This window comes from Sardina pilchardus, chromosome 10 (assembly GCF_963854185.1).
Source record: "Sardina pilchardus chromosome 10, fSarPil1.1, whole genome shotgun sequence".
In the NCBI taxonomy this organism is placed as follows: domain Eukaryota; kingdom Metazoa; phylum Chordata; class Actinopteri; order Clupeiformes; family Clupeidae; genus Sardina; species Sardina pilchardus.
Window position 1 is genome coordinate 6,793,547 of NC_085003.1, and position 27,876 is coordinate 6,821,422.

The 27,876-nt window shown below is 45.2% G+C and overlaps 1 protein-coding gene across 5 annotated transcripts; it reads left to right on the forward strand.

The window, feature by feature from the left end:
* Positions 1-189: 189 nt before the first annotated feature.
* gramd4b (GRAM domain containing 4b) lies at positions 190-27,256 on the forward strand. 5 transcript variants are annotated; one of them, XM_062547122.1, is made up of 20 exons: positions 190-306; positions 4,003-4,219; positions 7,218-7,338; positions 13,700-13,820; positions 14,083-14,141; positions 15,476-15,614; positions 16,684-16,709; positions 17,070-17,161; positions 17,460-17,551; positions 17,893-17,941; positions 18,144-18,215; positions 18,357-18,400; positions 18,620-18,729; positions 19,427-19,581; positions 20,036-20,053; positions 21,439-21,589; positions 21,883-21,976; positions 22,104-22,194; positions 22,287-22,355; positions 24,126-27,256. In XM_062547122.1, the coding sequence occupies exons 2-20, from the start codon at positions 4,052-4,054 to the stop codon at positions 24,231-24,233; spliced, it is 1,779 nt and encodes a 592-aa protein (XP_062403106.1). In that variant the 5' UTR covers positions 190-306; positions 4,003-4,051; the 3' UTR covers positions 24,234-27,256. The 5 variants fall into 5 exon arrangements, with proteins under 5 accessions (XP_062403106.1, XP_062403102.1, XP_062403103.1 ...); XM_062547118.1 differs by having other exon boundaries at positions 214-460; XM_062547119.1 differs by having other exon boundaries at positions 214-460; positions 15,479-15,614.
* Positions 27,257-27,876: the final 620 nt, after the last annotated feature.

The following is a 27,876-nucleotide window of genomic DNA, read 5'->3' on the forward strand; positions in this document are numbered from 1 at the left end:
GATGTAGACTTTAAAACTTGTACCGGATTGTCTATTTAATAAGCAAACATTAAGTCATGCAATATATCTTGTCTGCTTACGATAATGTTACACTATTTATAGAGACTGTTTACACGCCTAAACGTTTTCTTAATAACTTGATCATAACAATTAAACGTCCCCTTTAAGAGACTCAGTCGCTGACATTGACGAAATTTCCTGGTGTGAAGCTGGTGTGTCTCTGTGAAAATCAACAACAGATAGAAACAGGTTACTCGCAGACTTGGGTGGACTTCTTCTGAGACTATTCAAGACAGTAATCAAAAGGTAAACGAGTAGAGATAAAAAACGAACAGAGGTGCTTGAATGCGAGAGCCTGACTTACAACGCATTTCTCCGCGTGCTCTGAGCTGGCTGGCTGGCTGAAGGGGGGCGAACCTCGCTTACTGTTAATGAAACTTTGTTTCGAATTTCGGCCTGGGTAAGAGGACATTTTTTTTTTTTTTTTTTTTTACAAAATCTTATTAAGTCTTTTGTGGAATGTTTTGTCATTAAGTTCTCTTTAAGTGTTGACAGAAAACGCAAATGTGCTCGTTGCATGGACAAGGCAAACCAATGTTCTGTTCTAAAGTAAAATGTGGCGCATAAATTAATACCTTTAAGGGGTGGCCTAGGCTACGTAGGATTAGCCCACGATGCCACTTCTACCTGTAGCCTCCGTGTATGTTCGGTCTACGATAACGTTACTTCCCTCATCTGGGTGTTTGTTACAGTGTGTCGTAAGGTTGATCCTAAGCCAACACCTACTGTTGCGCGCTTTGTTATCTCGCTCCGTCCCATGCGATGTTGGCAGCTGCTTAAATATTTGCGAGAGATTTGGAGGCATTGCTGTTCAGTGGGACTTTCTTAATATGACGAGGACAACGACAGTATGGTGACACCGGGTTAGTTAGACTCACAAATTGACAGACACAATGGGGGTTCAACTGCCACGGAACATCATCGGCATGTCTATGGGCATTGGGCACAGATGAGGTTTTAACAGGTAGGCAGTAGCCTAATTCATAATTGTAAAAGCCCTTTTGAAGTCGTTGTAACATTCATTATAAACAATACTTGTGTCTGGGCTTCTCTGATTCTCATTTTTGTTTACGATCTGGATTTATATCCACCACTGTGTTCATTCTATAAGCTCACTCCTATGGCGCCGTGTTCACCCGTGTTTGGTTCAGTAGATCGGTGGCTTTCATTAATAAAAGATGAGAATTCTATGCCACAGTCAGACGCATATCGGAAAGGCGAGGCAAGATAATGAATCAATGTAGCAGGTAAACGGAAGTGCCAGACACAGTGAGAAGGCAACAGGGTAACGACTTAATTCACCAGTTTGTAGACGGGTATCCTTCAGTTTGAATTCTTGTGCTAGACCTCCATATGATCGGGAGACAATAAGGATAGCAATTCCACTGAAGGACACCTACAAGGCTTCAGTGGGCTCATCCCATCTCACACAGAGTACATCGATCCATTCGCTATTTTGTAGGCTACTGCAGGAGTAGGTTCTTGATGAGTTTAATGAATGTTAAACGACCCAGTGACGGACTTCCTAACATGGCATGCTTATAGTACTGTATCTGTCTATTTGCCCAGAATGCTTCAGCTGCTCCCCACCCACTAACCGTTTAAGACTTCAGGCTCCATCACTCTTGCCATTCCCCTACTCAATTGCTCAACTCGCATAACTTGCATGACTATGGGCTTGCAGCTAAAAACAGATTTTGGGTTTGGGTAGTCCTTTCTCTCCATGTCTCACCAGGTCCTTTTGGTATGGTGTTATCATCCTGACTTCACTAAGTAGGCCTACTTCTGCGCTTCATCCAGTTGAAGATGGAGCTGGAGCATGTCAGCACTTTGTCATGCTGTAGAAGTATCTCTCTCAGACTAGCTGTACCAGATTCATTTATCCATTTACACAATACAGTGCTCTTTCTGGTCTATTAGAAGCAGGCTGGAACGGATGTGTGGGTTTGAAGTGTGTCTCTGGAGTCTGTTCTTTTCTACAAACACAATAAGCATGTCTCTGGTGGCATTCAGTCCATCAGTACCTTCCAGCCGCTTTGTTTATGGGCCTTTTCTGTGAGCCTGTCAAACACATTTGAATGCCAAGTGGCTAGTCTGGCTCAAAACCGGTTATTTTGCCGCAAGAAAAACCAGTATGAAAGGATGGGTTTCCCTTCCAGTGGAGTAGTAGACAAGCAAAGAATTAAGGACGTAGCTTCAGTCTCTGCATCATCCCTTTTTAGTGATGGTACCTTACTGAAAAGCTGAAATGTATGCTCCCTAGCAAAGAGACTATTTGTGTAGGGAGCAGGGGAGTGGTGATTGACTGAATAGGTGAGTGTGTATGAATGGCTGATGATGAAGGATTTGTTTGGATGGATGTCATTTGGAGGCCAGTAGAAAATCCTTAGAGGGATGTAGCCAACCCATAAAGACTTGATGGCAGACGTCTGTGTTGTAATTCGTAACTGTCAGCTCAAAAATTGTTTCACAGAGTCACAAAGATAGAAATGATCATGTGAACTCTACCCACATTTCCTGTTCATTCTTTCCTTTGATGTTTTGTGTGCAATTTTGAGCACCATTCTGTGTTTAGGTTGCTAGCTTCAGTATAATGAAAATATGGAAAGTTACAATTGCTAAAGCACCTCCATACTTTCATGATTCGATTCAATTTCATCGGACTTGAGACAGGCCACAAAATAGGGTGGTTGTGAATCAATGTTCCATAGATGATTTGGTGAAAAGCGTTTGGATGATGAGCCTCATGAAAAGACTTTAATCAGACCAGTGGGAAGTCCTTCAGTCTGAAGCACTTGCCTCCGTGTATAAGCATGCAGTGGAGTAATTAGTGACTGCTCGCTGGAGGTGGTGCTTTGGGCACTGGGCCCATTGCCGTCCACCCCTGGTCCTCCCGTGGTGCTGCTCTGCCAGCGTGTCCTTCGGTGCCCCTGGCAATGCCGGCCCTCAGTGGCCCACCCACCCACTCTCTCTCTCGGGCTGGAGAGGTCATCGCTGTTACTTTTCATCTGTTGCGTTTTCACTTCCTTTTGCCTGACATCTTCTTTCCTCTCCTCCCTCCCATCCTCCTGTCCCTGAGGGGGGCGGGGGCTTGAGGCCTGCTGGGACCAGGACCCCCGGCCTGCTGTCTGACCTACATACAGAGCAGGGTGCCAGGCCAGTCCCCAGATCATACGAGCCCCACGTCACCGAGTTTCTCCCTCTGTTTCTTGCTTTCACTTCCTCAATCTCTCTGTGACATTCTCTGTGCCTCCCTCCCTCGCTCGTGTCCTCTCTCTCTCTGTCTCTCTCTCTCTCTCTCTCTTTCTCGCTCTAGCTCTAGCTCTGTCTCTTTCTAAATCACTCGGTGCTGCATTTCTGTCTGCCTTTCTCTCTTTTTTTCTTTCTCTCTTTTTCTCTCCCTCTCCCTCTCCCCTTCTGTCTCTCTTGTTGTCTCACACACTCACTCTGTGCCAAGTTCACACGGCTCATTGTGCCCTCTAGGAAGGGCTGTACCACTTCAGAGAGCCTGAGTACAGTGGCTTTGAGACTGGGCCTAGTGTGATAGCCCTTGGTACTGGTAACTCCTAGAGGGAGGATTGTGTCTCTCTAGTGGAACAGAAGTGCTCAAAGGTTGTTTGGGTACTTTCCAGACGTTAATGTCTGTCTATTTATTTAGCTATTTTTGTTTCAGTTGTTTTTATTTGGATTGTAAACAATAGCCCAGGGTATATTTAATCCTGGAAACTATGCTGTAAACAAGACTTTTCAACAAGAACTTGCATGCAATAACTTTCAATTCATGCCCCAAATACTCAGTGGAATTTATGGTTGATCTAACATTAGTGTCAGAATCTCATTTTAGTAGTAAGTAACTATATTGTTTTCATTCGTTTGTGGATTGCCTGTTATCTCATGGAACCAGCTGAGTAAATGCAACATTTCATCTGGTCTCCCCCACAGGATTCTTGTTCACCATGTTAAGATAAAAACAAGAGGGTCGGTGTTAAAGATGCTAAAGCGCCTGGACAAGATCCGGTTCAGAGGGCAGAAGCGTGATGAATTCCTGGACCTCGCCGAGTCCCCCAACGCGTCAGACAGCGAATGTAACGATGACATCCCCCTGCCAATGATGAGGGCTCGACCCTCAATCAAGGAGACAGAGGAGCCACGAGACCCTGTGAGTAGCCCCCCCCCCCCCCCAACCCTCCCCAGAGAACTACTTCCTGTCACTTCAGAACTGTGTCATGCTCTCAATAGCTCAAGCAGAGAGCAGGACTAACATTCCCAAAAGATCTCCTGACTCATTTTCTGTGACTATCCAGTGATTTTCATCAGCCTTTTACTCATCTGGATCTGTGGAGGCTCTGTGAGGCATAATAGACCTGTAGATGAGTCATTTGTTACTATCATTAGGGTACACATACCCCTCTTTATTTTGCATTTGGGGCGTAAAACACCTTAATTGTTTTGAGTTTTGTTTTAATGAATTTCTAAGTAAGTATTTTTAGTGCATATGAGTGCAATCGAAGGTGGTGGGACATTGGCACTGTGGTTGCCAGCAGGGCATCGCTCCTTTTGTTTTGAAGTGCTCTTGACGGCTTCATTAAGTCTGATCGTGTACAGAAGCCACCAGAAGCACCCGGTTTCCAAGAGCCTCCAGCCAAACATCCCTTTGATGCGTCCTGCTCCTGTTTGTTCCTCCTGTGGGTCTGGTCCCAGATGAGCATGGTGGTAGACAAGTGTGTGTGTTTTTTTTTTTTTTTGGGGGGGGGGTGTATTACCGTGGCCTGACAGAGTTGAATTCTTGCCGTTGACTAAAGGGATGTGTTGTTTCCATGATGATTCAATTTCTTTGTCATTAATGCTTTGACTGAATGCCCAAAACATAGCCTGCTGTTTTGGTTGAAAAATTGAAGTAGTCTGGAGTCCAACTTCTCCCATTCTGTCGATCTTGCATGAGGTTAATGTTTAACAGTAAACAGTGTCTTAGTCACACAGCACGCCCAGCATGGATGATAATGGCAGTGTAAAAATCCTCATGCTGTTGCTTTGGTATAAAATGTTTTTAGCAGTAGCTGGCACACACTCAAAAAATCATAACAGAGGTGATGGTATACCATGTTATCTCGGCTCAACGGCACCTTTTTAAAGTTAAAATCCTTATAGTTGTAAACACCGATGACTTGGATGGTAAGTTGTCTAATTGCTAAATAATTACCGCCAGAGTTAGCTGTCTGTATTTACTGGAGTCCGTCTTGCCCTGAAATCTAAACCCGTGGCAGTGGAACGAGGCCATGCAAGTAAAATTAGACAGAGCCACTGACCCTCGTCCAATTGATGCTGATCACGGTCCACTTTCGGGTGATTTCGGTCCCTTCTGTCCCGTTCTGCCTCATAGTGTGCTAGTATGGTCTGGCCTCTGGCTGGAGTTTGTCCCGAGCCTAGTGAGACATGAAGCGATGACCGAGACAGGTGCCCCTGGTCCCATGTGTCCCGGTCAGCAGAGTTCAGAGCTGCCACTGGAGGTCCGGCAGGCCTCGGGGTGTCAGGTGTCAGGTGTCCGCCTCAGCGCTGTGCTCTTTCAGTCACCTCCACACAGGCTTGAGCAGGGACACGGACTGTACTGTACGCACTTCACTACAGAAGCAGGATTTAACAACATGATTGTTGTAAGGGGAAAAAAGATAAGGATTGATTTGACGCCCATAGTAAAAGCAAACATGATCTTTGTCATGAGCGTCCCTGTGAAATGGCAGCACTAATCATAGCTGGTCTACCTCAGCTATGTGAGATTAGAGGGGTCAAGCAGTGAAGCTGTCACGTTTCCAGATCGAAACATTTAGCAGAAAACGGAACCAACCTCACCAGCTCCCTGTACTAAAGGTAGGGTGATTTAGTAGTGTTTGCGGGTCCATTGCCAAGCAGTGTGATAATGGAGTTTGAAGTCTGGTATAAACAGTCCCACAGAAGGGGGAGTGATGAAGAGCTAGTTTCAACACTGACGCTTTTGTTATCGTGTTGAAAGATAGCTCATTGTCATTTGTGTTTTGTCAGTGAAAGCCATCTGTTGGCACCAACTTTGACTCCACTTACAATTTAAGATCTTTTATGATTGGAAAGTATGGGGTCGGGGTATGAACGAATGGGTGCACGACTGACACGGAAGGCTGCCTGCTCAGTCTCCTGTCTCCATGGAAACAGAGATGACATTGTTCCTGTTTTCTTAAAATAATCTTGTACTTCTATGAAGGTGATGTCACTGATGATACCCAGCCCCTCCCACCATCACACATGAGACATTGTAGGCGTCTGATTAAAAAAAAAATCAGTCTTTGGTGTTAAATAATGCATTCATTCTGCTTCAGTATTTTAGGAGCTGATCAGTAACTTATTCCCTCTGATGTGTGTTTCACTAAGAATTGCTTCCTGCTCGACTATTATTGTTGGATATGTATCTGCAGAATACTAAATGTCAAAAGATGTGTTTTTCGTTCAAATTTATTATCAACACTTACAGTACATTCCCAATGTTGTTTTTTCTGCTGGTTCCCCAGGACTTTATACAGTGCCTTTGCGTGATTTAAAAACCTAATTTCTATGATCTGCAGCCAGGGTGCTGAAAGCAGTTTGATCGTTGTAAAATATGCTTTTATTTCTGGAGAATGTGTTTTTAGTTATTTTGTTGTAGTAACAACAAAATAACTAAAAGGGCAACCTCTTTCTCACTGCCACTGTCTTAGTCAACCGTACTATATGTGTATGTTGACATGCTATATAGTCTAAAGGGCTGTTCACCCTCAAGAATGATAGCTATATCTATAAAAATATTGTTCTCGTTGATATGAATGACGAGATTCACGCATATAACGATAATGACATGAAGAACAATATCGTTGGGCATCACTTTGAGTGAGAACAACAGTTTTTGAGAACAACATAAAGCTAACAGCCAATCAGAACCCATTACATTCATTAACACAAGGAGAGACTTTGCTTATCGTTTGTCAATGTGGACACTTTTATCGTTCTAGTTCTAGTTATCGTGCATGGTGAGAATGGCCCTTAAGACTACTGTATTTGCATTCATCTTTTGTCAGTGCGGTGTGACGAGATTGTGTCTAATGAGTCACTGAAGTCAAATGTCTCCTGTCCTCTGTTCCTGTGTGTGTGTGCAGGCTGGCCAGGGTGCTCTCAGCATGGCCGCCGCCATCCAGGACTTCCAGAGGACCGACTCCGAGCGGCTCAACGAAGTCAAAGGTCACCTGGAGATTGCCTTACTGGAGAAGCATTTCCTGCGTGAGTACCTCAGACAGTCTCCATCCTTGTTCCTCTCTCCTCGGGTGGTGTGGCTGGCAGCGCCGTTTTATTGTGGCAGCTGGCGTCGGGCAGACAAATTGAACTTTGTGGCACGGTGGAGTCGGCGCCAAAAGTGAATTATCGGGCATTTTTATGAGCAGCTTCAGTGAGTTGACGCAGTCACCTCAGGCTCCTGTGGCTGAATTGGGATCCAAGTTGATTTTGGCTCTGAGTGGATTAAGTCCGCACCAGCAGTATCTCCCTTTGACACACTCAAGGTTATCAATGTCCAGTTCAGTCCACAAAAACACCTGCGGTTTACACAGGCATGCCCAAATTTGGCCTCTTGTACACTCTTTACTGTTGCTCACTCTGCATTCAGCATGTGAGGGCATTCACCCGCTCTTACATTTCCCACGATGCATCTACAAGATGAAGTCAATGTCATAGGTTTTGCTCTTAATCCCCATTTCATTTGCATCTAAATGATGGTGGTTATAATATTTTTGATCTTAGCATCACAACACAAGTATGCGGGGCATGTTCAACACTGGATATTAAAATCTTGCCTGCATAGCTGAGAGGTGTGCTTGGCATATGCAAGGATGATGTGTCTACTCCTCGTGTGTTTTTTGGTCATCTGAGTTAGCGGCTGAGATATTTGTCATTGGCGTGACATTTAATTTAGTGGGCCCTGATAGCTCTAACAGCCAAGAGATTCCATAGGCATGGACTGTGTCTGTGTTCATGTAGATGCAATGTGTTTTAATTAGGCAGGCAGTGATTCCTCAACGATGGCATCATGAAGCGGTGCAACTTCAGCATTCCGGATTTCCAGCCGAAGCTGTGTGTTTACAGTAGTCTTGTAGTGCTCTCATATGATGGTAGTGTGACTAAAACACAGCGCCTGATGCACCCTAAGCCATGTGGAAGTAAACTTAAAGGACATATCTTTATTGAGAGCAGAATTGTCAACATGTCAAAAGTAATAGAAATTGAAGGGTATTAAAGTTAGCCAAGACTGCACAAAGTTACATGAACAGGAGGGACGGAAGATGAGAACCAGAATGGAAGTTGGTTTCAGAAATAAGGTGGATATGTGCATTATGAACAACACAAGTCAGGACACTAACCAGGAAACTAGTCACACTAGTGTCCTTCTGAGTGTTCAGTTTAAGATTGTGTTAGTATAGTGTTGACCAATGACCATACTGTACATAGCCAAATAAGACTGAAATACACTGAGGCATACATCTTCCTGTCAGAACATTCATTTTCTACCCCTTATCTACCCCCCCTTATTAACTGGGAAGCCATTTTGTCCGGTAATTACTGTGCCTCTGAGCTCCCCTGACCTGTTGTCAGCGGAGTTTGGTGGCATTATATGGTGAGCACAGCTAGGTTTAATTGCTCTTAGTGAGACCTTTTCAGACCACGGCCACTGAAGTCTCCCTTTTGTTTGTGCTGACAAACCTACATAATCTCTTAGACTGGCACAGGCTAAGCTGAGCAAAGCCAGCGATTAGCTCTGCGGCTGTCACTTACAGATGAACAGACACATACACACACACACACACACACACACACACACACACACACACACACACACACACACACACACACACACACACACACACACACACATTCATGGTATATAGACCCAGAAACAAGCTGCATTGCATGCATTTCTGTCTCTTTAGAAGAGAATACCGGTAAACATGCTCACAAGCAACCTATTAACCTCGTAAATAATCTGCTAAGGCAGCTTTCTCTTCCATGACCACATACATGCAGTCTTTTCTCTGTGCTCAGCTGCATGGGGACTGCTGGAGCATCATGAGACACTGATGAGATCAGTAGCCGCCTATTTAGTCTGTGTTCAGTCCAACATGCAGCTATCATGCTCCTGGGCCCTTAGGCGTGGTAGTGGGCTCTGTTCTATTTTTAAACGTGTGTGTGTGTGTGTGTGTGTGTCACTGTCACCTCATTGGTGCTGGAGGGGCTTGAGTGTGGCAAAGGTCAGTCAGGGACCTTGTTTCTGGGCTGCAAAGTGCAGACAGTCTGAATATTAATAGTCTGTCTCGTACACAACACACCCATATGCCCCTCCACACTGTAGGAAAAAAAGACCACGTGGTGCATGACTGACTGTATAGCTGCAGTGTAATTTCACCCAGTACTGCAGGACACTCATGGACTGGGAATGCCGGGGGATTGCCTTGCAGTCAGGAGCAAAACTGGTTCTGTGGAATTGTGTGTCCACACCTCACCGTTGTCAAACCGGAATCTTGCTCTCTGCAGCCCTCCTGGCCTGACCTGTCCCCACCCAGCCATGTCACCTAGATAAAAACAGACCTGCAATAACAAAACCAGAGTAACAATGTAGCATGATTATTTGTCTGGATTTCACAGGCAGAAGTTCACATTTTAGATGTTAGCATAAGTTTGTTATTTGCTCACGGTCACAGTATATTCTGAATTTCCTGGTATGGAGTTTTCTAGTATTAAAGAGCTATGAAGAAATGAAATGTTCTTTTCAGGATAATTGCGTTGTTTGCATATCTCTGTAAAACACATTTGACTGTTGTATAGCAGCCGGCTAACATTCCTGTGGTCACAGCTTCACAGTTCACAGTTCCCAGTTTGACTGGAGCCAGCAGCACACCCTCTCCTCCTGTTCTATGGCAGTGAACCATCACCGAGTCTCCACAGCCCCAGGGACCCACGAGCCACGACGCAGCGTACAAGAGTGGCCAGTGGCTTACATAAAACGATCTGCTGCTGCTGCAAATAAAGGCGCGCTGCAGCCTCCAAAGTCGAAGACAGCCATCACATGGCTCGGGAGTGCTTCAAATGATGTAACGAGGCCCGAGGAGGGACGCACGGTCCACAGGAAGGGGCTGAAGCCGAAGGCTCGAAGGGTGTTTGTGTGTTTGTGTTGGCACTCATTCGTTGCCAATGATTAAACGTGGCCTCCAGATTAAGTGGCACAGTATTTGCTCTGGGCGTGTTCTCCCACCGGGAGGATGTGGAGCCTCGCAGTGGCATTTGAATCGGAGATAAGACCCCTCGGCCCTTAGATAAGAGGTTGGCATGGGTTTCCAGGCCTGCTTGCCACTGGTCGGGCCAGGAATTTGGCTGCCAGATAAATTACATTAACATGAACAGCAGCAGTCTCTCAGCAGTACTCTGGTCTTTACTTAGGGAGATACGGCCATATCAACACCGTGTTGTAACCTGTACTGAACATAAGTTGAGAATGTTTGCTTTTGTCTCTCTGCTTTTGCTGTTTGGTTAACAGTTACAGTGCAGGCACACCATGCATACAGTGTGTAGCACATTGAAACTCATGTGTAAAAATTGTTGACCACTACATCGCCAGTTGAATACTGGCCCAAACACCACCTACACTGGTGGTTGTTTTTTTTTTTTTTTTGGAAGAAAGGCCTCCATAGTCGTGTGAGCATCATAAACGGGGCTTGTTGTCCTCCATGGGTTGGCATCCATTGTCAAGTTCCACTGGGCTAGAGACAGGCATGGGTGGCCATGCATACAGAGACGGCCCACTGTTGCCTGACTAAAAGGGTCCTGTATAGTGTGTTCCATTGCATAACTATGTGGGTCATTCGTTTATGTCCCTGGCTGGCACTGCTAGCAGGTTTGCATGCATCCCAGAAACATGTGACATCCATTCAGGGGGAAGCTGAATTGGTTATTAAGTGAACCGTCTTCTCTGAGGCCCCCCACATTGGAGGCCATGGGATTCCGTGCTTGTCTAGATCTCAGACGGAGCATGTTCCACAGCTCCTGCTCTCTGGCTTGTTGCTAACGAGTTGCATTTTGTTCTGAGGGGCCACCGTGGGTTTTTTTTTAGCTTGGATGAAAATGCCACACAACTCCTTTGACTGATGTGCTTTTCAGCCAGCCTTGATGCTTAGACTCCCGCCAAAGATTCAAAGTGTACCAACGACCCGTCACTGGAATTGTCGTTTTTTGCAGTTAGGCCCCCGTAGTCACCAACGTTTATTGTACTAAAGCAGAAACCTTTCTGTGGTGAAGCACAGCCTGGGGCAGCAACGGTCCCTTCTTTTATTCCAGTCAGGGCTGGAGTGGTCTTGCAGGCTGTATGAATATTTATAACCTGTCACCACGTTGCCAGTGGGCCGCAGGTTGTGTTGCTGTCCTAGCAGTTTTGCCAATTAGACCAACTGCCCTCTTGTCACACCAGCGGCCATCCTTTTAGTCTAGTACAAATGCGCTTTGAAGACTTCATGCATACCAATCGCATCCAAGGAGGAACAGGGAAGGACTTCCGTATGAGAATATTTTGGCTTTTTCCGTTTGTGCAGTATGTTGAACATGATCAGAGTTTTTGCATGCAAAGTTGAGAAACCACTTGCATATTACTTTTTTGCATATGCTTAAACGTATTCGATTATCTCACTTCTCTGAGAATGATCAATGGGTCTTTATACAGTACTGTTAAAATACTTCTGCATTTAAAGATGCATGTGTTATACACGTCTTGCCTGACGTTGTCAAGTGCCTGAAGTCTTGCAGACACTAACATGAGGCCAAGTTAAAATGGTGGTCTCATTAAAGAGCCTAAATGGACCCTGTCCAATCCAATCACGTGCCACTGGGAACTGGGGGACAGTGTCTTCTATCATGTCACTGACACATACCACAGAATTATGCAGAGCAATGGAATTCATACAAGCATCTCCTGTGGTGGTTGCTGTTGTTTCTCTCTCTTCTCTCTCTCTCCTTCCACATTCTCTTCCCTCCTCTAATGTCATGTTCACTCACTCACTCTCCTACTCACTCACTCACTCACTGGGAGTGAGTGTTGTGATCCATTCACTGCCCTGCTGATATGATGCGTTGTGACATGGTCTCACTCTCCACAATGCTGCGTTCAATAGCAATTACCCCAGCTTGGGGGGAGGGAGGGGGTGGGGGGGGCGCTTTAGCTCTGACGAGCAGCACTTTAGCAGGGCCCACACACTAGCCCAGTGTGTGGGTGTGTAGTTAGTGATGCAGAGGTTAGACCAGGACAGAGCTCACCACTACTACTCGTGCCCTTTGGAGGTCATGTTAGCACTGAGCTTTGGGTGTGCGATGCTGTAAGCCACGTAATACGGTTTAAAAGATCCAACACCACCCCCAGCCCTCCTCTCTGTGGTGAGAGAGGCCCTTTGAGAACTGTTGCAGGAGTAGTTTTCTGTAGAATTGACGTCATCGTTGCATACAAAGGGGGTCATAGCTGACTGAGTCTGTTTACAGTGCAAGCCACATATTTACTCTGAGCTGAGCTGATCATGTTAACAGTCCCTGTGTTGGGAGCAGGGTTCCCATGGGTCATGAACTTTTGATAAAGTCTAATTCAAACGAGGACAGCCAGGGTATTTAATAATTTCTGGGGGATAGTCAGGGAATATCCCTCTACTCCTCCTCCAGCACCTTGAGGCACCGATGCCTGTCTCTCCCCCAGACCCTGTCGTTGTTCTGATGAAGATGTGCGAGGCAGGCAGCATATGTAGGTGGCTCTGGCGGTGCTGAATAATGGATGACTGTGGGCTGGCGCTGCGGAGGTAACCTTGAGGCAGGTAGGGACGCGACGACGAGCGCCACTCCGCTCCCGCGCCGTCAGCCTCGCTGAGGAGACGAGCCCAGTCAGGCAGCGGGCTGGCAGCAGCCACAGAAACCCTCTCATGTGAACACGACATGTCAGTTGGTGGAAGAACCGTCAAGTATCCTGAGGGCGGCCCTTGGAGAGAACGACGTTCCTGTGCCCATCACACCACACCCCCACCCCCCCTCGCCCGCTCAAAACAAGGTGGTGTTGGAGAGGCTGACTGAGACACATGCCATGAGGAGACTCATTCTGCATCCATCCGTGCATGTGTAACACTGAGAGGACCCGACTGCTTGTTTTGCCTCTGACTGGCTGCGCCCGTATGCCAGGAAATCCTCCATGGGCACATAAATACTTCCTGCTCCTGGAATGACTGCGCTAATGATCCAACAGGCCCGAGACCCTGATGGCAGAGCAGCAGATGTTAATATTTAATAGCCTGTAAACAGGTTGGAGAGGCTTTTTGCCCTCTTATGACACGTCCCCTCCTCTCACAAAGCCACTTTCTCTCCCTCCCCAGAGTATGTATTTGCTTCTGTGTCTAAAACCTATTGTTGTCAGTCTGGCTAGAGAACGAATTAGGGTTTTGTGATGGAAACCGCACATATTACTATATTGATTTCCTCTGCTGGTATTCAATCTGATCCTTTTTTTCATTTGGTAGGACATCAATGATCTGATCATATGATTTGACTGAAATCTTGTCTGTTGTGTTGATTTTAGAGGAAGAGTTGCGGAAATTCAGAGAAGAAACCAACATTGAGACATTAAAACAGGACTTGGAAAAGGAGAGATTGAAAAGGCTGGAGCTGGAACAGAAACTGAACGAGGTGCTCAAGCCAAGGTATGGATAGTTGTGTAGAGACCCAACATTGTAGAAATGCTGTTTACTATCACTGCAAAGACTTCTAAATACACCACACCAAGCCCATAACAATGCTAAATGACACAGGATTTGTAGAAGATGGAAGAAGACCGGTCAAAAAGAATCACTAATTGTTATGTTATTTCAGTTTGTCATTATTTTAATGTATGCTGCAACCTGCTGTTAGTTCTGATGTATGCTTAAGATGTGCTATTTAAAGATTTCCTCTTGTTGGTCACAGAGCGGAAGATTCCCCACCACAGCCGCCTAGAGCACAACCTCCTGCCGCAAACGGAACAGGTCAGTCATCCTCACGAGCACTGAGACTGAGCGGTTCATTTGCTTCTGCCAATCTAGAGGATATGCCAGGCCTTGGTTTTGAAGCGGAAGGATGTGAAGGTGTTGGAGACAACCATCACAGCTACGCACACCCACCCACCCACACACACACACACCCACCCACCCACCCACCCACACACACACACACACACACACACACACACACACACACACACACACACACACACACACAGATCTGCATGTGTATACAGTATATAGATACACATAATACACACACACACACACACACACACCCACACACACAGAGACACAGACAGAATATTTAAACTCTCTCATTAGCATGTGCACATGCTCAGGCATGCCACCAACGTGTTCCACTGGTTTTGTGTTTGGGGTGAACACATCATTTCACATTGCGTCTCAAGCCATCAATGAGGGGCTGAGAGGTATCCCAAAAGAGACCGTACAGGGAAGGCCACATTTGTCTCGGTTCCCTTTGCTCCTTTTGCTCCTTTTTTGCAGAGGTGTTCAGAAGAGACCACATCTGTCCACCTCTCTGAGAGCCTGGTCCATGGGCACCTTTCCCTTTTTACCCCATTACCCTTATCTCAGCAGGAGAATGCTGTCTGTGTGTCTCTCCGTGTGTCCTTGTCCGTCCGTCCAGGGAGAAGTTACGGAAACAAAGATGAATCACATCCCACTCTTGCGCTAGAATTTTTTCTTTCTCATGACACTTGAGACCGAGTGCTAGATTGTGTTTCTGAGACACACACACACACACACACACACACACACACACACACACACACAGAGAGAGAGAGGCCTGTCTCCTACACTCCCCTCCACAATATTTTTTGCAGCAATGCAGCTTCATGGTCCCTGTGTGGCCCAATCACATAATTGTGGTGGGGTATGGAGATGTCCTGATGTTGTGTTGTTATAGAGAGCTTGACTATAATTGCTGCAGCACCAAACCTTTGTTGTATTATTTCGGCCCATGGAGTGCTCCCTCTGTGGGTGGGAAATGGGCTCTGGATGCTGAAAATGATAAATGTCAAAGGGGATTTGTCATCAGCTTCACGCGTGCATATTCTGAGAATATTTGTTCAGCACTGTCTGATGGGCAGAAACAATTGAATCTAATATATATTTTTGCTACTGTGTCTTCTGTTATTCAAGCATTTCTGCTTGTTTTGTTTATGCATTAACTTTGCTTGTTTGTACTTATGTGTTTTACTTACAGTAGTCTTCTCTGGTTTTCCTTTAACTTTACTAATTGTGCAATTAGTTGTGCAGATGCACTGATCTTTATTATGCTTCTCCCCATCTACCAGCAGCAGAAAAACAGAAGGAGACCCTGAGCTCTCGACTGCTGAAGTGGATGTACGACCGCTTCGGTGTTTACATCGAGGACTTCCGCTTCCAACAAGAGGAGAACACCGTCGAGGCAGAAGAACCATTAAGTGCAAAGCGGTAAGAAATCAGACAGCTACTGCTACTGCCCCCCCCCCCCCCCCCACTCCCCCATTTTCTTGAAGCAGTGATTATGACCGAATATCCAGCCGCACATGTGGCCAGGTCAGGTTTGAATGGGATGTAACCCCTGACTCATGGTGAGCTCATGATAGCATCAGGAGAGCCCCGGGGACCATATTTATCCCTCTTGTCCTGTGATCCCCAGCCCATCTGATTGGATCATGGCTGGGCGAAGTGGGCGGGGGCGGGGGTGGGTGCTGGCGGAGGGCCAGGCGTAGTAGTCATCAGGTTAAATGGCTCTGTTTGGCAAAGGGTCGTAAAAACAGATAGCTCCTTAATGGTGCCGGGGGCCGGCACAGGTCCATTACTCACCCGAGGAGCTGACAAGGCGGCGAGGGCCGCGCCACAACGGCTCGCCAAGCTGCTTCGGAGGAGTCCACGGGGGTCAGACGAGCTCTTGGGCAGAGTGGGGGCGGGTGCAAGGGTGTGATTTGGTAGAGGGGTGGTTAGTGTGAGAGGCACCAGGGGTGATTTTGGATTGTGTCTGCCCCCCAGCGGTGTTGTGGTGTGATTCGTGTGTTTGAACTGAGCGAGGTTTCGGGGTTCATTGTTGTGTGGCGCATTGCTGTATATCAGATTCCCTCTCTCTTTGGTCAGCCCCACATCTAAAGGGATTTGATTTGGAACACTTCCACTAGTGGTTGACACTGTTCCTGAGCCCTTCTTTTTAAGCTAGCTGTGTGGAGTTCATTTGTCTCTAGAATTAAGCAATGTGCGTGAGAGAGGAAGTGAAAAGGTAGAGATATGACATCTCCAGTTATCTTCGAGCACCCTCTCCGTCTCTAAAGCACCCAATCGAAGAGACAAGGGGCAGGCTCTTGTCATGGCGAATGGTTCCTGTCTTTGCCAGAATCACTGAATGACACAGTAGCTTTGAATAGGATCACTCCTCCACCTCCTCCTCCTCCACCTCCTCCTCCTCCTCCTCCTGTATGCCTGTGGAGGTCGGGTTGCTGTGGGCTCCTCACTCCAACTGACCCGGCCTCTTTTGTTCCCTCTCTTTCAGGCTAACGGAGAACATGCGGCGGCTCAGTGAGTATTGCTTCTGCCCGTCTTTGTCATGCCCTGCTCTGATAACAGTGCCAACACTGGGACGTGCTATATCAGGAGGGGAAAAGACTCCACTTTTGTGTGCAGTGTCGAGTATATTTGAACAGTACAGGTTGCTGTTTTGGTGTAAAAACACCATTTGGCCTCTAGATGGGCAGTGATGATGATATGTAGCAGTTACACAGAATTATTCTAATGGCATTGTTTGACAACTAGAACAGCCAAGTGTGCCTCTCAAAGGGGTATTATTGTCCTATATGTGTCTATATGCTTTATGTTCGTAGTGTATGTGTTTTTTTAGATGTGTGTGTGTGTGTGTGTGTGTGTGTGTGTGAATCTCAGAGCGAGGTGTCAAGCCTGTGACTAACTTCATGAGGAACCTCTCTGCCTTATCAAGCTGGCACTCTGTGTACACGTCAGCGATCTCCTTCATTGTGAGTGCTCTTGATCTTCCCACACGCCCCCCCCCCCCCATGACCTTTAGCTGCTCCATGTCTCACATCTCTGTGCATCTGTGCATGTGAATGTCCACTGTGTCAAAGCCACCAGGACACACACACACCACTAGTGTTTTCACTGATTAGCTCTCTGTGTGTCCACACAAGTGTGCCTGTGACTACTCTTACTGAAACTTTTGGTTCGCTCTCTCCTAATCTATCCTTTATAGGGTTCTTGACATGTGATCGTGTCCCCCTCCTCTCTCTGTCTGTCTCTCTCTCTCTCTGTCTGCAGATCTACATGTATGCTGCGTGGCATGGCTGGGCCATCCCAATGTTTCTATTCTTAGCTATCTTGAGGTTGTCCCTGAACTACCTCATCTCCAGGTACAGTAACTAGAACCACTTCTACCCAGTCATCATGGACAAACTCTTAATTGGTGACTAGCCCAAAGGGGAAGATCTGATTTGTCAGATGAAGTCGGTTGGTTTTCACGGAAGGATATTTCATTGTGGATTCAGCTAGGGGCCCCCAATTCCTACTGTACATTTACTGTATCTACATTACTGAATGTATTCTACAAGCACCTACAATGTGTGATGAACACATCTAATTGTCCTGTACATATCAACTAGATATGTTTTCCTACGTCTCTGGCAGTAAGGATTAAGGAGGTGATCAAGGTGTATGTTGGCTTTTCCTGAGGTGATTTGTCTGTGTTCTCCAGGGGTTGGCGGATACAGTGGAGCATTGTGCCTGAGGTTTCAGAACCTGTGGTAAGAAACTATGATCTTTTTTTAAATTGTTGTTTGTATTGCTATTAGTTCTATTATAGTGTATGAAGATTTATTATATTATATCGTATTGTCTGCTTTTATTAGAAAATGTTGAATGAAGTGGTTCATTTAAGATCTGGGTGAATGTTGGATTTAAACCAACGTTGGTTGATCTAACCTGATCTGTCTGTCTGTCTACAAGGAACCACCAAAGGAGGACTTGACTGTTTCTGAGAAGTTCCAGCTGGTCCTTGATGTAGCTCAGAAAGCACAGGTACGGATGGGAAGAGGGAGGAATGGGAGGGGGAGGTGTGTACGCTTGTCTTGAGTCATGGTCCAGTTTGTATTGTACAGTATGGCTGGTCACAAAGCCATTTCAGAGCTTCACTCACACTGCCAATGTGTTGCTTGACAGAACCTTTTTGGAAAGATGTCTGATGTCTTGGAGAAGATAAAGAAGTGAGTTAACCTTTTCAAAAATACCAAGAGTTTCCAAAAGACTTTTTTTGTTTTTCTGTAGCTGAAGCTGAGCTAAACATTCTATCTAGTGTCAGAGTAATAGACCGACAATGTTTCTTCACTTTTTCTGTAAATTGCTTTGAGTAATGCACCTGCTAAATGTGTGTGTGTGTGTGTGTGTGTGTGTGTGTGCGTGTGCGTTTGTGCTTGGTTCCCCAGTCTCTTCATGTGGGTGCAGCCTGAGATCACTCAGAAGCTGTACGTGGGTCTGTGGGTGGCCTTCATATCCTCCTGCCTGCTGCCCTACAAACTGATCGGCTTCATTGTAGGTGAGCCGGCTCTCCAGCCTAGCGCTGCGCCGCGCGACACGTCAGCTCCGTTTGAAGCGCTGAGTCTCTGGGAGGCCCGAGGAAACGAGGAAGCACTTTTGAGTTCCTCCTTCCTCTGCCACGTTTGCCTGAGCATGTCTGATACTCCGAGGTGTAGAGTGTAATGGGGTTGGGGGTGGGGAAGGACCCTTAAAGCCTAACGAGCTCGACATCCTGTTTTTCTGCTTTCACAAGCACACACTTTTGACACCTGAATGGAAGTGCACAAACGTGAAATACCAAAACATCATTATTGTTGGTGAATTATCTGTCATTCTGCTGTTAGTGATTTTAAAACCCAACCCTTTACAAAGTCTGCTGGTCTGTTAACAGTAGATCATCAGACACTGATGATCTGCTGAATTTCTTTAGTGGCTTGTGCAATATTTCTGAGTAGAGCGGCTTTACCAAGCAAGGTTATGTTTTATTCATCCCCGCCTCTTTAGACACCAGACAGTCAATATGCTCCATTCAGTTGTTTCTTTTGAAATAATATTAATTCATTCTCATTCTCCCATTCTGTCTCTGTCTCTGTCTCTGTCTCTGTCTCTGTCTCTGTCTCTGTCTCTGTCTCTGTCTCTGTCTCTGTCTCTGTCTCTGTCTCTGTCTCTGTCTCTGTCTCTGTCTCTGTCTCTCTCTGTCTCTCTCTCTCTCTCAGGCCTTTATGCTGGCATCAAGTTCTTCGTCATCGACTTCATCTTCAAGAGCTGTCCAAAACTGAGGGCCAAGTACGACACCCCCTACATTGTCTGGACCAGTCTGCCCACCGATCCCCAGCTGAAGGACCGGAACAACATCAACCTGTCCAGACGGGTGAGTGTGAGGGAGGGAGTTGCGTTTCTAAAGTGTCTTTCCCTCGATGACCTTAATGTCTATTGTTTGCCCTCTAACATTGGACATTAGCTGATTTGCTGAATATTTGAATATTCAAGTGTACAGTGGAAATTCAGCGCAAATCTGGGCCAGCCCTGTGAAACTCAATGTGTGTGTGTGTGTGTGTGTGAGGGGGTGGTCTAAAAAAACTCTGACCATGCTTTCTGATGTTGCAAATGTGAGAATTTCATACATGCTTCCACTGGAATGTATATGAATCATTTTTGTTCAGAAAGTAGGTCGATGATGTGTTTTAACCAGTACACTCCACAGTTTTGCTCTGATTTGAGTGGAGTTTGCTTTGAGCTTTCCAAAGATAGAGGTGTGTGTGTGAGGGTGTTTTTACAGACTCTGTGTCACATGACTGTTTTGCTGTTTTCTCCCCCCATCTCAGCTCTCTGGGTTTGAGAAGGTAGGGTTTCTGGTGTGATATTCAGTTTGATAGCACCTGCCTGCCTTCTGGCACCTCTGGCTGGCTTGTGTGTGTGTGTGTGTGTGTGTGTGTGTGAGTGCGTGTGTGTGCAGGTGTGGGCATGGGTTACTTGAGATTTCAGAGACAAAATTGGTGTGTTATTTCCTATAAGCCATATACTGCAAGTTTACTGAGCTAGTGGGTCATAGCTATAAGTTCCTCTTGGCTTTGGTCTATGATGATTGGTGTGTGTGTGTGTGTGTGTGTTGGTAGATAATGGCTGATAGTGGGCATAGCTGAGACTTGGTGTAGATGGGCAGTAGTTGTAGAATGGTTGAAACCATCCTTCTCTGGATCTCACAACAGCTAAGCACTTTTATAAAGGCCTTCATTTTGAAACTCATGTCACTTCATGTGGCATGAACGGACTAGTCTTTGCATTCTCTCTTGCAGAACAAAACCTTCTGATGTGAAACAGATGGAATTGTGTCTGTTCCACAGGAAGACTGCAGAAATTTGGCAAATGCAAATAAATGTTATGATCTGTAGTGCAACATTATGACTGAAATGGGCTCAGCTATTGTGATAATTCATAGTATGAGTGTGACTTTTGTATTGAATCATTTCTATATTAGTCTGAAGCGAACTGCTGATGCGAAATATTAGGATTTGGTCATGTATGTTGAATTTCAGGAGCCTCTGTCCTTAATTCAGCACTGAAATAAGTGACACTGACTTGGATTAGAACAAAGGATATAAAAAAAGTCAGACATATCCGGTGATGTGTCAAACGTGGTTCTGCAATAGTCCCCCAACTTGAGAAGTACACACTGCCTTACTGCTCCATGGCCTGGAGAGAAAATGAACATTACATTTCATAAAATATTAACGTAAATATATATATTTTTTTCTTTGCATGAACCCACCACTATAAAAAATGACTGTTGAAAGGGTGTGTGTGTGTGTGTGTGTAGTGCTTTCCACATGAGAACAGTTCACTCACTCTTCAGCAAAGCCCCTCATCCAGTGCCCACTACAAGGCCGTAAGAGTGAAGAGCACTGTAGTCAATTCTGCTACATCAGGCTTATGCAGAACATGGATTGACTAACCCCGCTGAGACCACTGCACTGCTGACCGTGTGTGTGTGTGTGTGTGTGTGTGTGTGTGGGGGGGGTGACAGTTCCTCCTGCACTCCAGAGGCTACTGTATATCTGCATTTCTAGATCTAGGATTTGTTTTCCCTCCCAGACTATTTTAAGCAAACAGTTTTAATGATGACCTGTTCCCTAGATCTAGACATGTAGATAGCCTCTCCCTTAGGCACTCTGTGTCTCTCCCGACCGCAAGAGCCACGCTCTTGACCTCTGACCTCTGCGTTCCTCAGGTCCAGCCCACGGTTGCCCGGGGCAACCTGGCGGCCAGCGGCGTCCCGGTCGGCTTCAGCCGGGAGGAGGACGGCGGTCGCATCAACAGCACCAAGAAGGGCGCCTTCCACGAGGTGTTCAACCTGCCCGAGACAGAGAGGCCCTTACAAGGTGAGCGGAGCAACACACCTGAGGCATGGGACAGACCGTTGTGTGTGTGGTGTGTGTGGTGTGTGTGGTGTGTGTGGTGTGTGTGGTGTGTGTGGTGTGTGTGGTGTGTGTGGTGTGTGTGGTGTGTGTGGTGTGTGTGGTGTGTGTGGTGTGTGTGTGTGGTGTGTGGTGTGTGTGGTGTGTGTGGTGTGTGTGGTGTGTGTGTGGTGTGTGTGTGGTGTGTGTGGTGTGTGTGGTGTGTGTCTCTTCTCACTGACCTTTGTGTTATGTTTGTGTGTTTGTCTCTTCCCCAGTGTGTGACAACGGGTGGCGCTGCTGCTTGATAAACAGGGATAGAAAGATGCCGACCGACTACATCCGTAATGGAGTTCTGTTTGTGACCGAAAAGTAGGTTTTGCAGACAATTGTTAAATGTCAAAAATGTGCAAAAATGAACCAAACCTGTGTGCATGTTAAGCATTTCTCAATCCCCTTCACCTATTCATCTAAGATGTGTGTTTTCCCTCATGCACAGTTACCTCTGCTTCGAGAGTTCCAGCTCGAGATCGAGCTCCTCAAAGAAGAATAAGGTCATCAAGCTGGAAGACATCACAGATATTCAGAAGGTGCCCTCTCAATTGCTTTGGGGAAATGTTTTGGGTTCACTGATCCTAGTTGTTTGTGTACTAAATTCTGTGTTGTTGCTGTGTTGTTACAGTACAAAGTCCTGTCTGTGCTGCCGGGCTCTGGAATGGGGATCTCCATAGCGACTCCGTACACACAGAAGGTAAGAAAGTCACCTGGAAAAATGAGTTGGTCCATTGCTCCCTTTTTAGTAGAGTTTTACTTTGAGTCATCCAGAATCGCATGGAAATATTGGTTGGAGATTAATGGTTCAACTCAAGGTCAGCCCCACAGGCAGCTGTAATCAAAGGAACAATTCCCACATGCCCTGCCACCAAACTCAGAGATCGGCACTATTTGAAAGTGAATAAAATAAATCGTTAACTGATGTTTAGATCAGCGATATTCCTTGTAGGTAGAGTTTGTAGACAGAGCATTGTTTCCCAACCTTGGTGTCGGGACCCTGTGTGGGGCCGCTTGAAATTCAAATGAGGTCGTCTGAGATACTGATTATTGTAAAATTGACCCGTACATTACATTGAAATATCCATACATTAAAATATATATTAAACCCATGATACCAAGTTAAGTAATGAATCCTTCGTTATAATCTAGCTAAGTAAAAATTAACTTAGACAGGCCTTAAGCTTAACCAGTGCTTGAAACAAAGCAGCAAAACAACCGAGGACATTTGGGGAAAATTAAAGAACCGCTCTCATCAAGATGTTACACTAGAGACGAGTTGCGCTGTCTCTTGCAACATAATGAATGATTGGGGTTGCCAAAGTTTTGCAACATCAAAATAGGGTCACCTGCCAAAACCCCCCTGAGACAGAGGAACATCATAGGGAGGGGGAAGGTATGAGAGAAATAAGAGAGGAAGGAATAGAGCAGTGTGGAGGACAAAGAGAGGGAATAGGCTAGAAAACATGGCCATGCCAACACAGCCCCAAAACATTTTGGACACACATTTAAAGAAATGATTGAGAACATCTCCTTTGTCACAGTTCTATGTATTTCAAGCAACAGAATCCCAGTGTTGTTCGTTTACCTTTATATGTTGGCTTCAAAGTCACTTTGATGCTACTTTAACTTTCAATAAAAGAATATAGTCTCTGGCATTGTTTATGTGCTCCTAGAATGGCTGGTATTGCACTATGCTTGACCATTTTTGTCCGTTTCAGACATATTGGTACCCAGTATTTTGAAACTTGACAAAAAAGGGGAATTCCTTCCGAACACATGATATTGCAGAACTGTATGTAATGTCATGGGTTAGAGTTGGGCCAGTTTTGTCTGTTTCAAAATACTGGGCACCAAAAACGTCTGAAACTTGACAAGGAGGGGAATTCCTTCATAACACATGGTATTGCAGTACAGTATGTAATGTCGTTATGGGGTGGAGCTCATGATTTTTTTAATTTTTTTTTTTCATTTAGCTGGTTGGCTAGAAACCAGCTCATAGGCTAATAGGCTAACTGAAATAAAACCATGCCAATCCCTAGGTATGGTCAAGGATATTTGATGATGTGGGGCTATTTTAATTCAAAAGGCCAAGGGGACTTTTACTGTTATTTCATGGACCAAGGGGATCCATGAAATACTGTAATTGCCATATAAAAAAGGAAAATCTGCCTGCCTATGGGAATTTTAACACAGGGTTAACATAGGCGTTCCAATACTTATGACCCCTGTATTTTAAGGAAAACATTTATTTATTTATGATACATTATTCATTCACAAAGAAAATGATGTCCTTAAAGGTTGGATATTTCCTATTTTTTTTTTTTTATTTCAGGCATTAAGATCAATTTCCAAAAGATCATTTTATATAGTCAACTTTAGCATGTGTTCCAACACTTAAGGAAGGGACTGTATTTGTGGACCAGTTCCAACCAACTTTGTGACGGCGACTCCTTTCTCTCGTCCCCAGCCCCTGGTGTTTGGTGCCATGATCCACAGAGACGAGGCCTTTGAGGCCATCTTCACCCAGTACGTGAAGATCGTCACCACCGCGGGCGCCACCAACCCCGAGCACTAGCCCACAGGTTGCCTCCACCTCCAGCCGCCATGACCTGACCCACATCACACAGGAGCAGCCTCCCTCTTCCTTCACCCCCCCACCCCCCTTCTGCCTGGGTACAGAGGGACTGGGCCTCCCTCCCGGAGGGGGCAGAGTGCGTAAGGGATGTCCCTCCTCTCCCACTGGATGGAGAGCACACTGGGAAGACCAGCTGCGACTCGTTAGTCTCCCCCCACCAGAGTGTGTAGGACGATTTCTTTTTTTCTTTTTTTTTTAACTTGTGTGTTATATATGTTGTCTACTCTGCTTTTTTTGAAGGGAGAATATACATGTTTTTTTTAATGCCAGGCAGTTAGTCTGTGTCTTAACATTGCAATGCCATAACAGAATAAGGGGGCTGGTCCCTCTGAAACTGTCTGTTGTCTTCCTCTCTTGTCTTTCTCTTCACAAATGTGTCATGCAGGTCATACTGTTTGCAGTCTTTTCCCCCTGTTTTTCTTGTCCTCACATGTATGTTGAAATCACCACTAGCCTTGTTAGCCTTGCCCTGTAATACCTACAGACACACACACACACACACACACACACACAGCACTTTTGGCAGTATGTGTTTGTCGAGACATGAGTAGGCGAGATAACGTGGTAACAGTACGCGCATATTTCGTCTTGAGCAGGAGTACTGAATGTAAAGGGCACATACAGTATGTCGCTCAGCCTCAAACATCTCCAAGTGGAGACTCGCCGTACTGACTACATGCTGATCTGAAGTCAGCCTCCTTACTTCCCCTCTGGTCTGTGCCCCAAATCATAGACTGATCCCTGGATAGAAGAGAATGGTGCCCACTGCAACTGTTAACCATAGCACATTGAAACTGACTGTAATTGAATTGCACTATTATTTCAAACTGCCAATTCAAAAGTCTTCTTATTACAAATAGTGATTTGTTTAAGCAGAAAAGCACAAGGGGGCATCGCAAGTGACCGGTGTATAAGCTTAACATGTGCAAACAGTCAAAAAGGATTTTCAGTGTCGGTCAGTTTGTAACCCTGTTTAACTGAACAGCGTCTGACAGATTCAGTCATTCAGTACCCTGGGTTACTGGGTGTATGGGTTAAGGGGATCTCTGCTATTTATCTCGGATATTTTAACAGTATAATTCTGGAATATTATGTTCGGCTTTTTTTGTATTATTCTCATTCTCTTTAACGAGACGTTCTCCAAATGCTCTCTGTTCTGTACACTCCATTGAATTCCACACGGTGGAAGAGGAATGTATTCCCATACAGCGGTTTCCCTGTGGGGTCAAAGAGCGGGACTTTTTTGTTTTTGTTTTATTTGCTTTCACACTTCCGATGCCAAACCATATGTTTACTAACTTTGTTTGACCAATGGCTACAAAATTGGTACAAAAAATGTGGTGGGGAAATGGTTTTCCGTCTCTTAACGGGGAAATGATAGGGGAAGGCCTTACTGTCTCTCCTGGTCATCATCGTCAGTACATTACTGGCGTACTAACAATACCTGTTTGTTCATTATTCTGTCTCTCCCATCAGAATAGCCAAACATAAGGGATAACTCTTCACACAATATGGAACTGCTTCAGTTGTGCCTGACCATAATAGAAGTGATGCTATTTCCCTGATCTGATACATGATAAAGGTGCAGTTGTAGCACAACAAGTATGGGGGGTTGGAAGTAGATCTAAGCCAAGGTATCTCATAATCACAGTATGCTGAAGGTGTTCTGGTGTTGGTCATGTATTTCATGTTTGTTGTTAGAAACACGGTTCCTGTTTACTCAGTCAATCACCACTAGGAAATAAAGGTACCCTGGTCTCACTGCCTTGATCATTAATTAACTGCAAATGCCTTGTGTGTGCTAGAATGGGATAGCATAATTACTTGAAAGTACTAAATGGAGTGACGAAAGCTAAACGTCTAACCAGATCTGCTAGAGGCACATCTTCTAGGGATACATGTCATTAGTGCTGACGTTTCTGTTTCTTTTTGCCTATTGTGATCACAGAATGTACAGTCTGTCACTGTCCAGTGTGGTATTTATTTGTTTGCCAAAAGTCACGTCTTTCTTTTTGTTTGTTTTTGTTTCAATGCCATTGATCCTTGACTTTTAAAATGTTTTTGTTTACATGTGTGTGTGGGTCTGGCTGGATTCCCAGAGCACTCCTGGGCTGTGAAGGCCAGGCCCCCTCCCCTGGTCCTGAGTGAAAAATGAACACTCTCCCAGATGCGCGACAGTGCCACAGTTCCCAAGCATGAGTGACCAGGTGAGGGCGCTGTTGGACTGATGCTCTTGACAAATTGGGCCTTGGTCATGAAGCGGTCATGTGGATAGTCTTCGATTTCAGAAGCTAAGAAACCTAGAAGACTATTTGTAGTTGATCATAAAATCTCTAATTTGCAATTGGCTCTCCCCCGTCACCAGTAACTAGTGACATCACATTTTCATTGCCCAAGTCATTTGGTTTTGAATGTATCCAGGCATTGTACTTCGGTTGGCTGTAGATGTCACATTGGTTTGTTGCTACAGCCAACCAAAAAAATCTGCCATGGGTTTCAAATGGCTAAATGGGCAGATAAACAGGTGAATTCTTGGCACAGTGTTTTAGTTCGGTCATGTTTTTCCTCTTCTTTTAAACATAACACAAGCTCTATCTTTTCCAATGTTTTACAGTGATCATTTATCAGATAAAACATTTGTGCAGACGTAACCACCATAATCAGAAGTTTATCCACGTGATCATCCTGCATGAAAACATGTCTGACTTTGTGTTCATAAACTATGTGCATTCATCAGTGTGTGTCCACTAGCCCCCTTTCCCTTCTGCTGTCAATCCTGTCGAGTTTTTGCCTTACCTAGCAGAGATGTGAATAGTTGTTTCTATACAATGCTAAGCTTCTTCTACGACTAATGCTGAAAATACTTTATAATTCATTTAGTGTACAGTATAAAGAAAAATCCTGTAAAGTTTTTAAAGAGAGTTATGTCTATTGTAAAATAAATGTACATTTTTATTTAAGCAAAAGAACTTAATTGGACTTATTTTTTTTTACAGTTTTTCTCAATTGTTTACACACAATTTCTGGTACTTGAGACACAATTCTCATAATATGTAGCTCATGCACCAGCCTCCTGAACTGATTCTGCTGAACTATAAGCACAATTTCTGCTTTACACTCAAATTGCAGTTCTATAATACACTGTTTTCAAAACACTACACACAATTCTGTGCATTAGACACAATTTTCATGAAGAAAATCTCTTATTTTCACAAAGAACACACTGCCATTCAAATTCTAAAGCTAACTGCCCTACCATGCACACTGACTCATCAGATGGGCAAACTCCTGTCACACAGTCTTACAATTAGCAATCAGAGCTTTAGTATTACAGTAGTAGTACAGGCAGAGGCAGAGCCAGAGGAGTGAGAGTAAGAGGAGATGGATGGGGAGGCCAAGGGCCGTAATCTCTGATGATATCCGAACCACTAGAACATTGCAGTGCTGCGTATCAATACAGTACAGTACCGGACAGTACAATACAGCTCAATGAGCACAGTAGTACAGTATTGCCTGTGGGCTGTTAGGACTGTAAAAATACTGTAAAGTATGTCTCAAGTATTTGGGGAAAGTAATCCTACTT

Coding starts and splice junctions, on each gene's coding strand:
- gramd4b (XM_062547118.1), top strand. CDS start 432: ATGAAACTTTGTTTCGAATTTCGGCCTGG. Junction 17,942..18,143: donor CTGAGGTTTCAGAACCTGTG/GTAAGAAACTAT, acceptor TCTGTCTACAAG/GAACCACCAAAGGAGGACTT. Junction 18,216..18,356: donor ATGTAGCTCAGAAAGCACAG/GTACGGATGGGA, acceptor GTTGCTTGACAG/AACCTTTTTGGAAAGATGTC.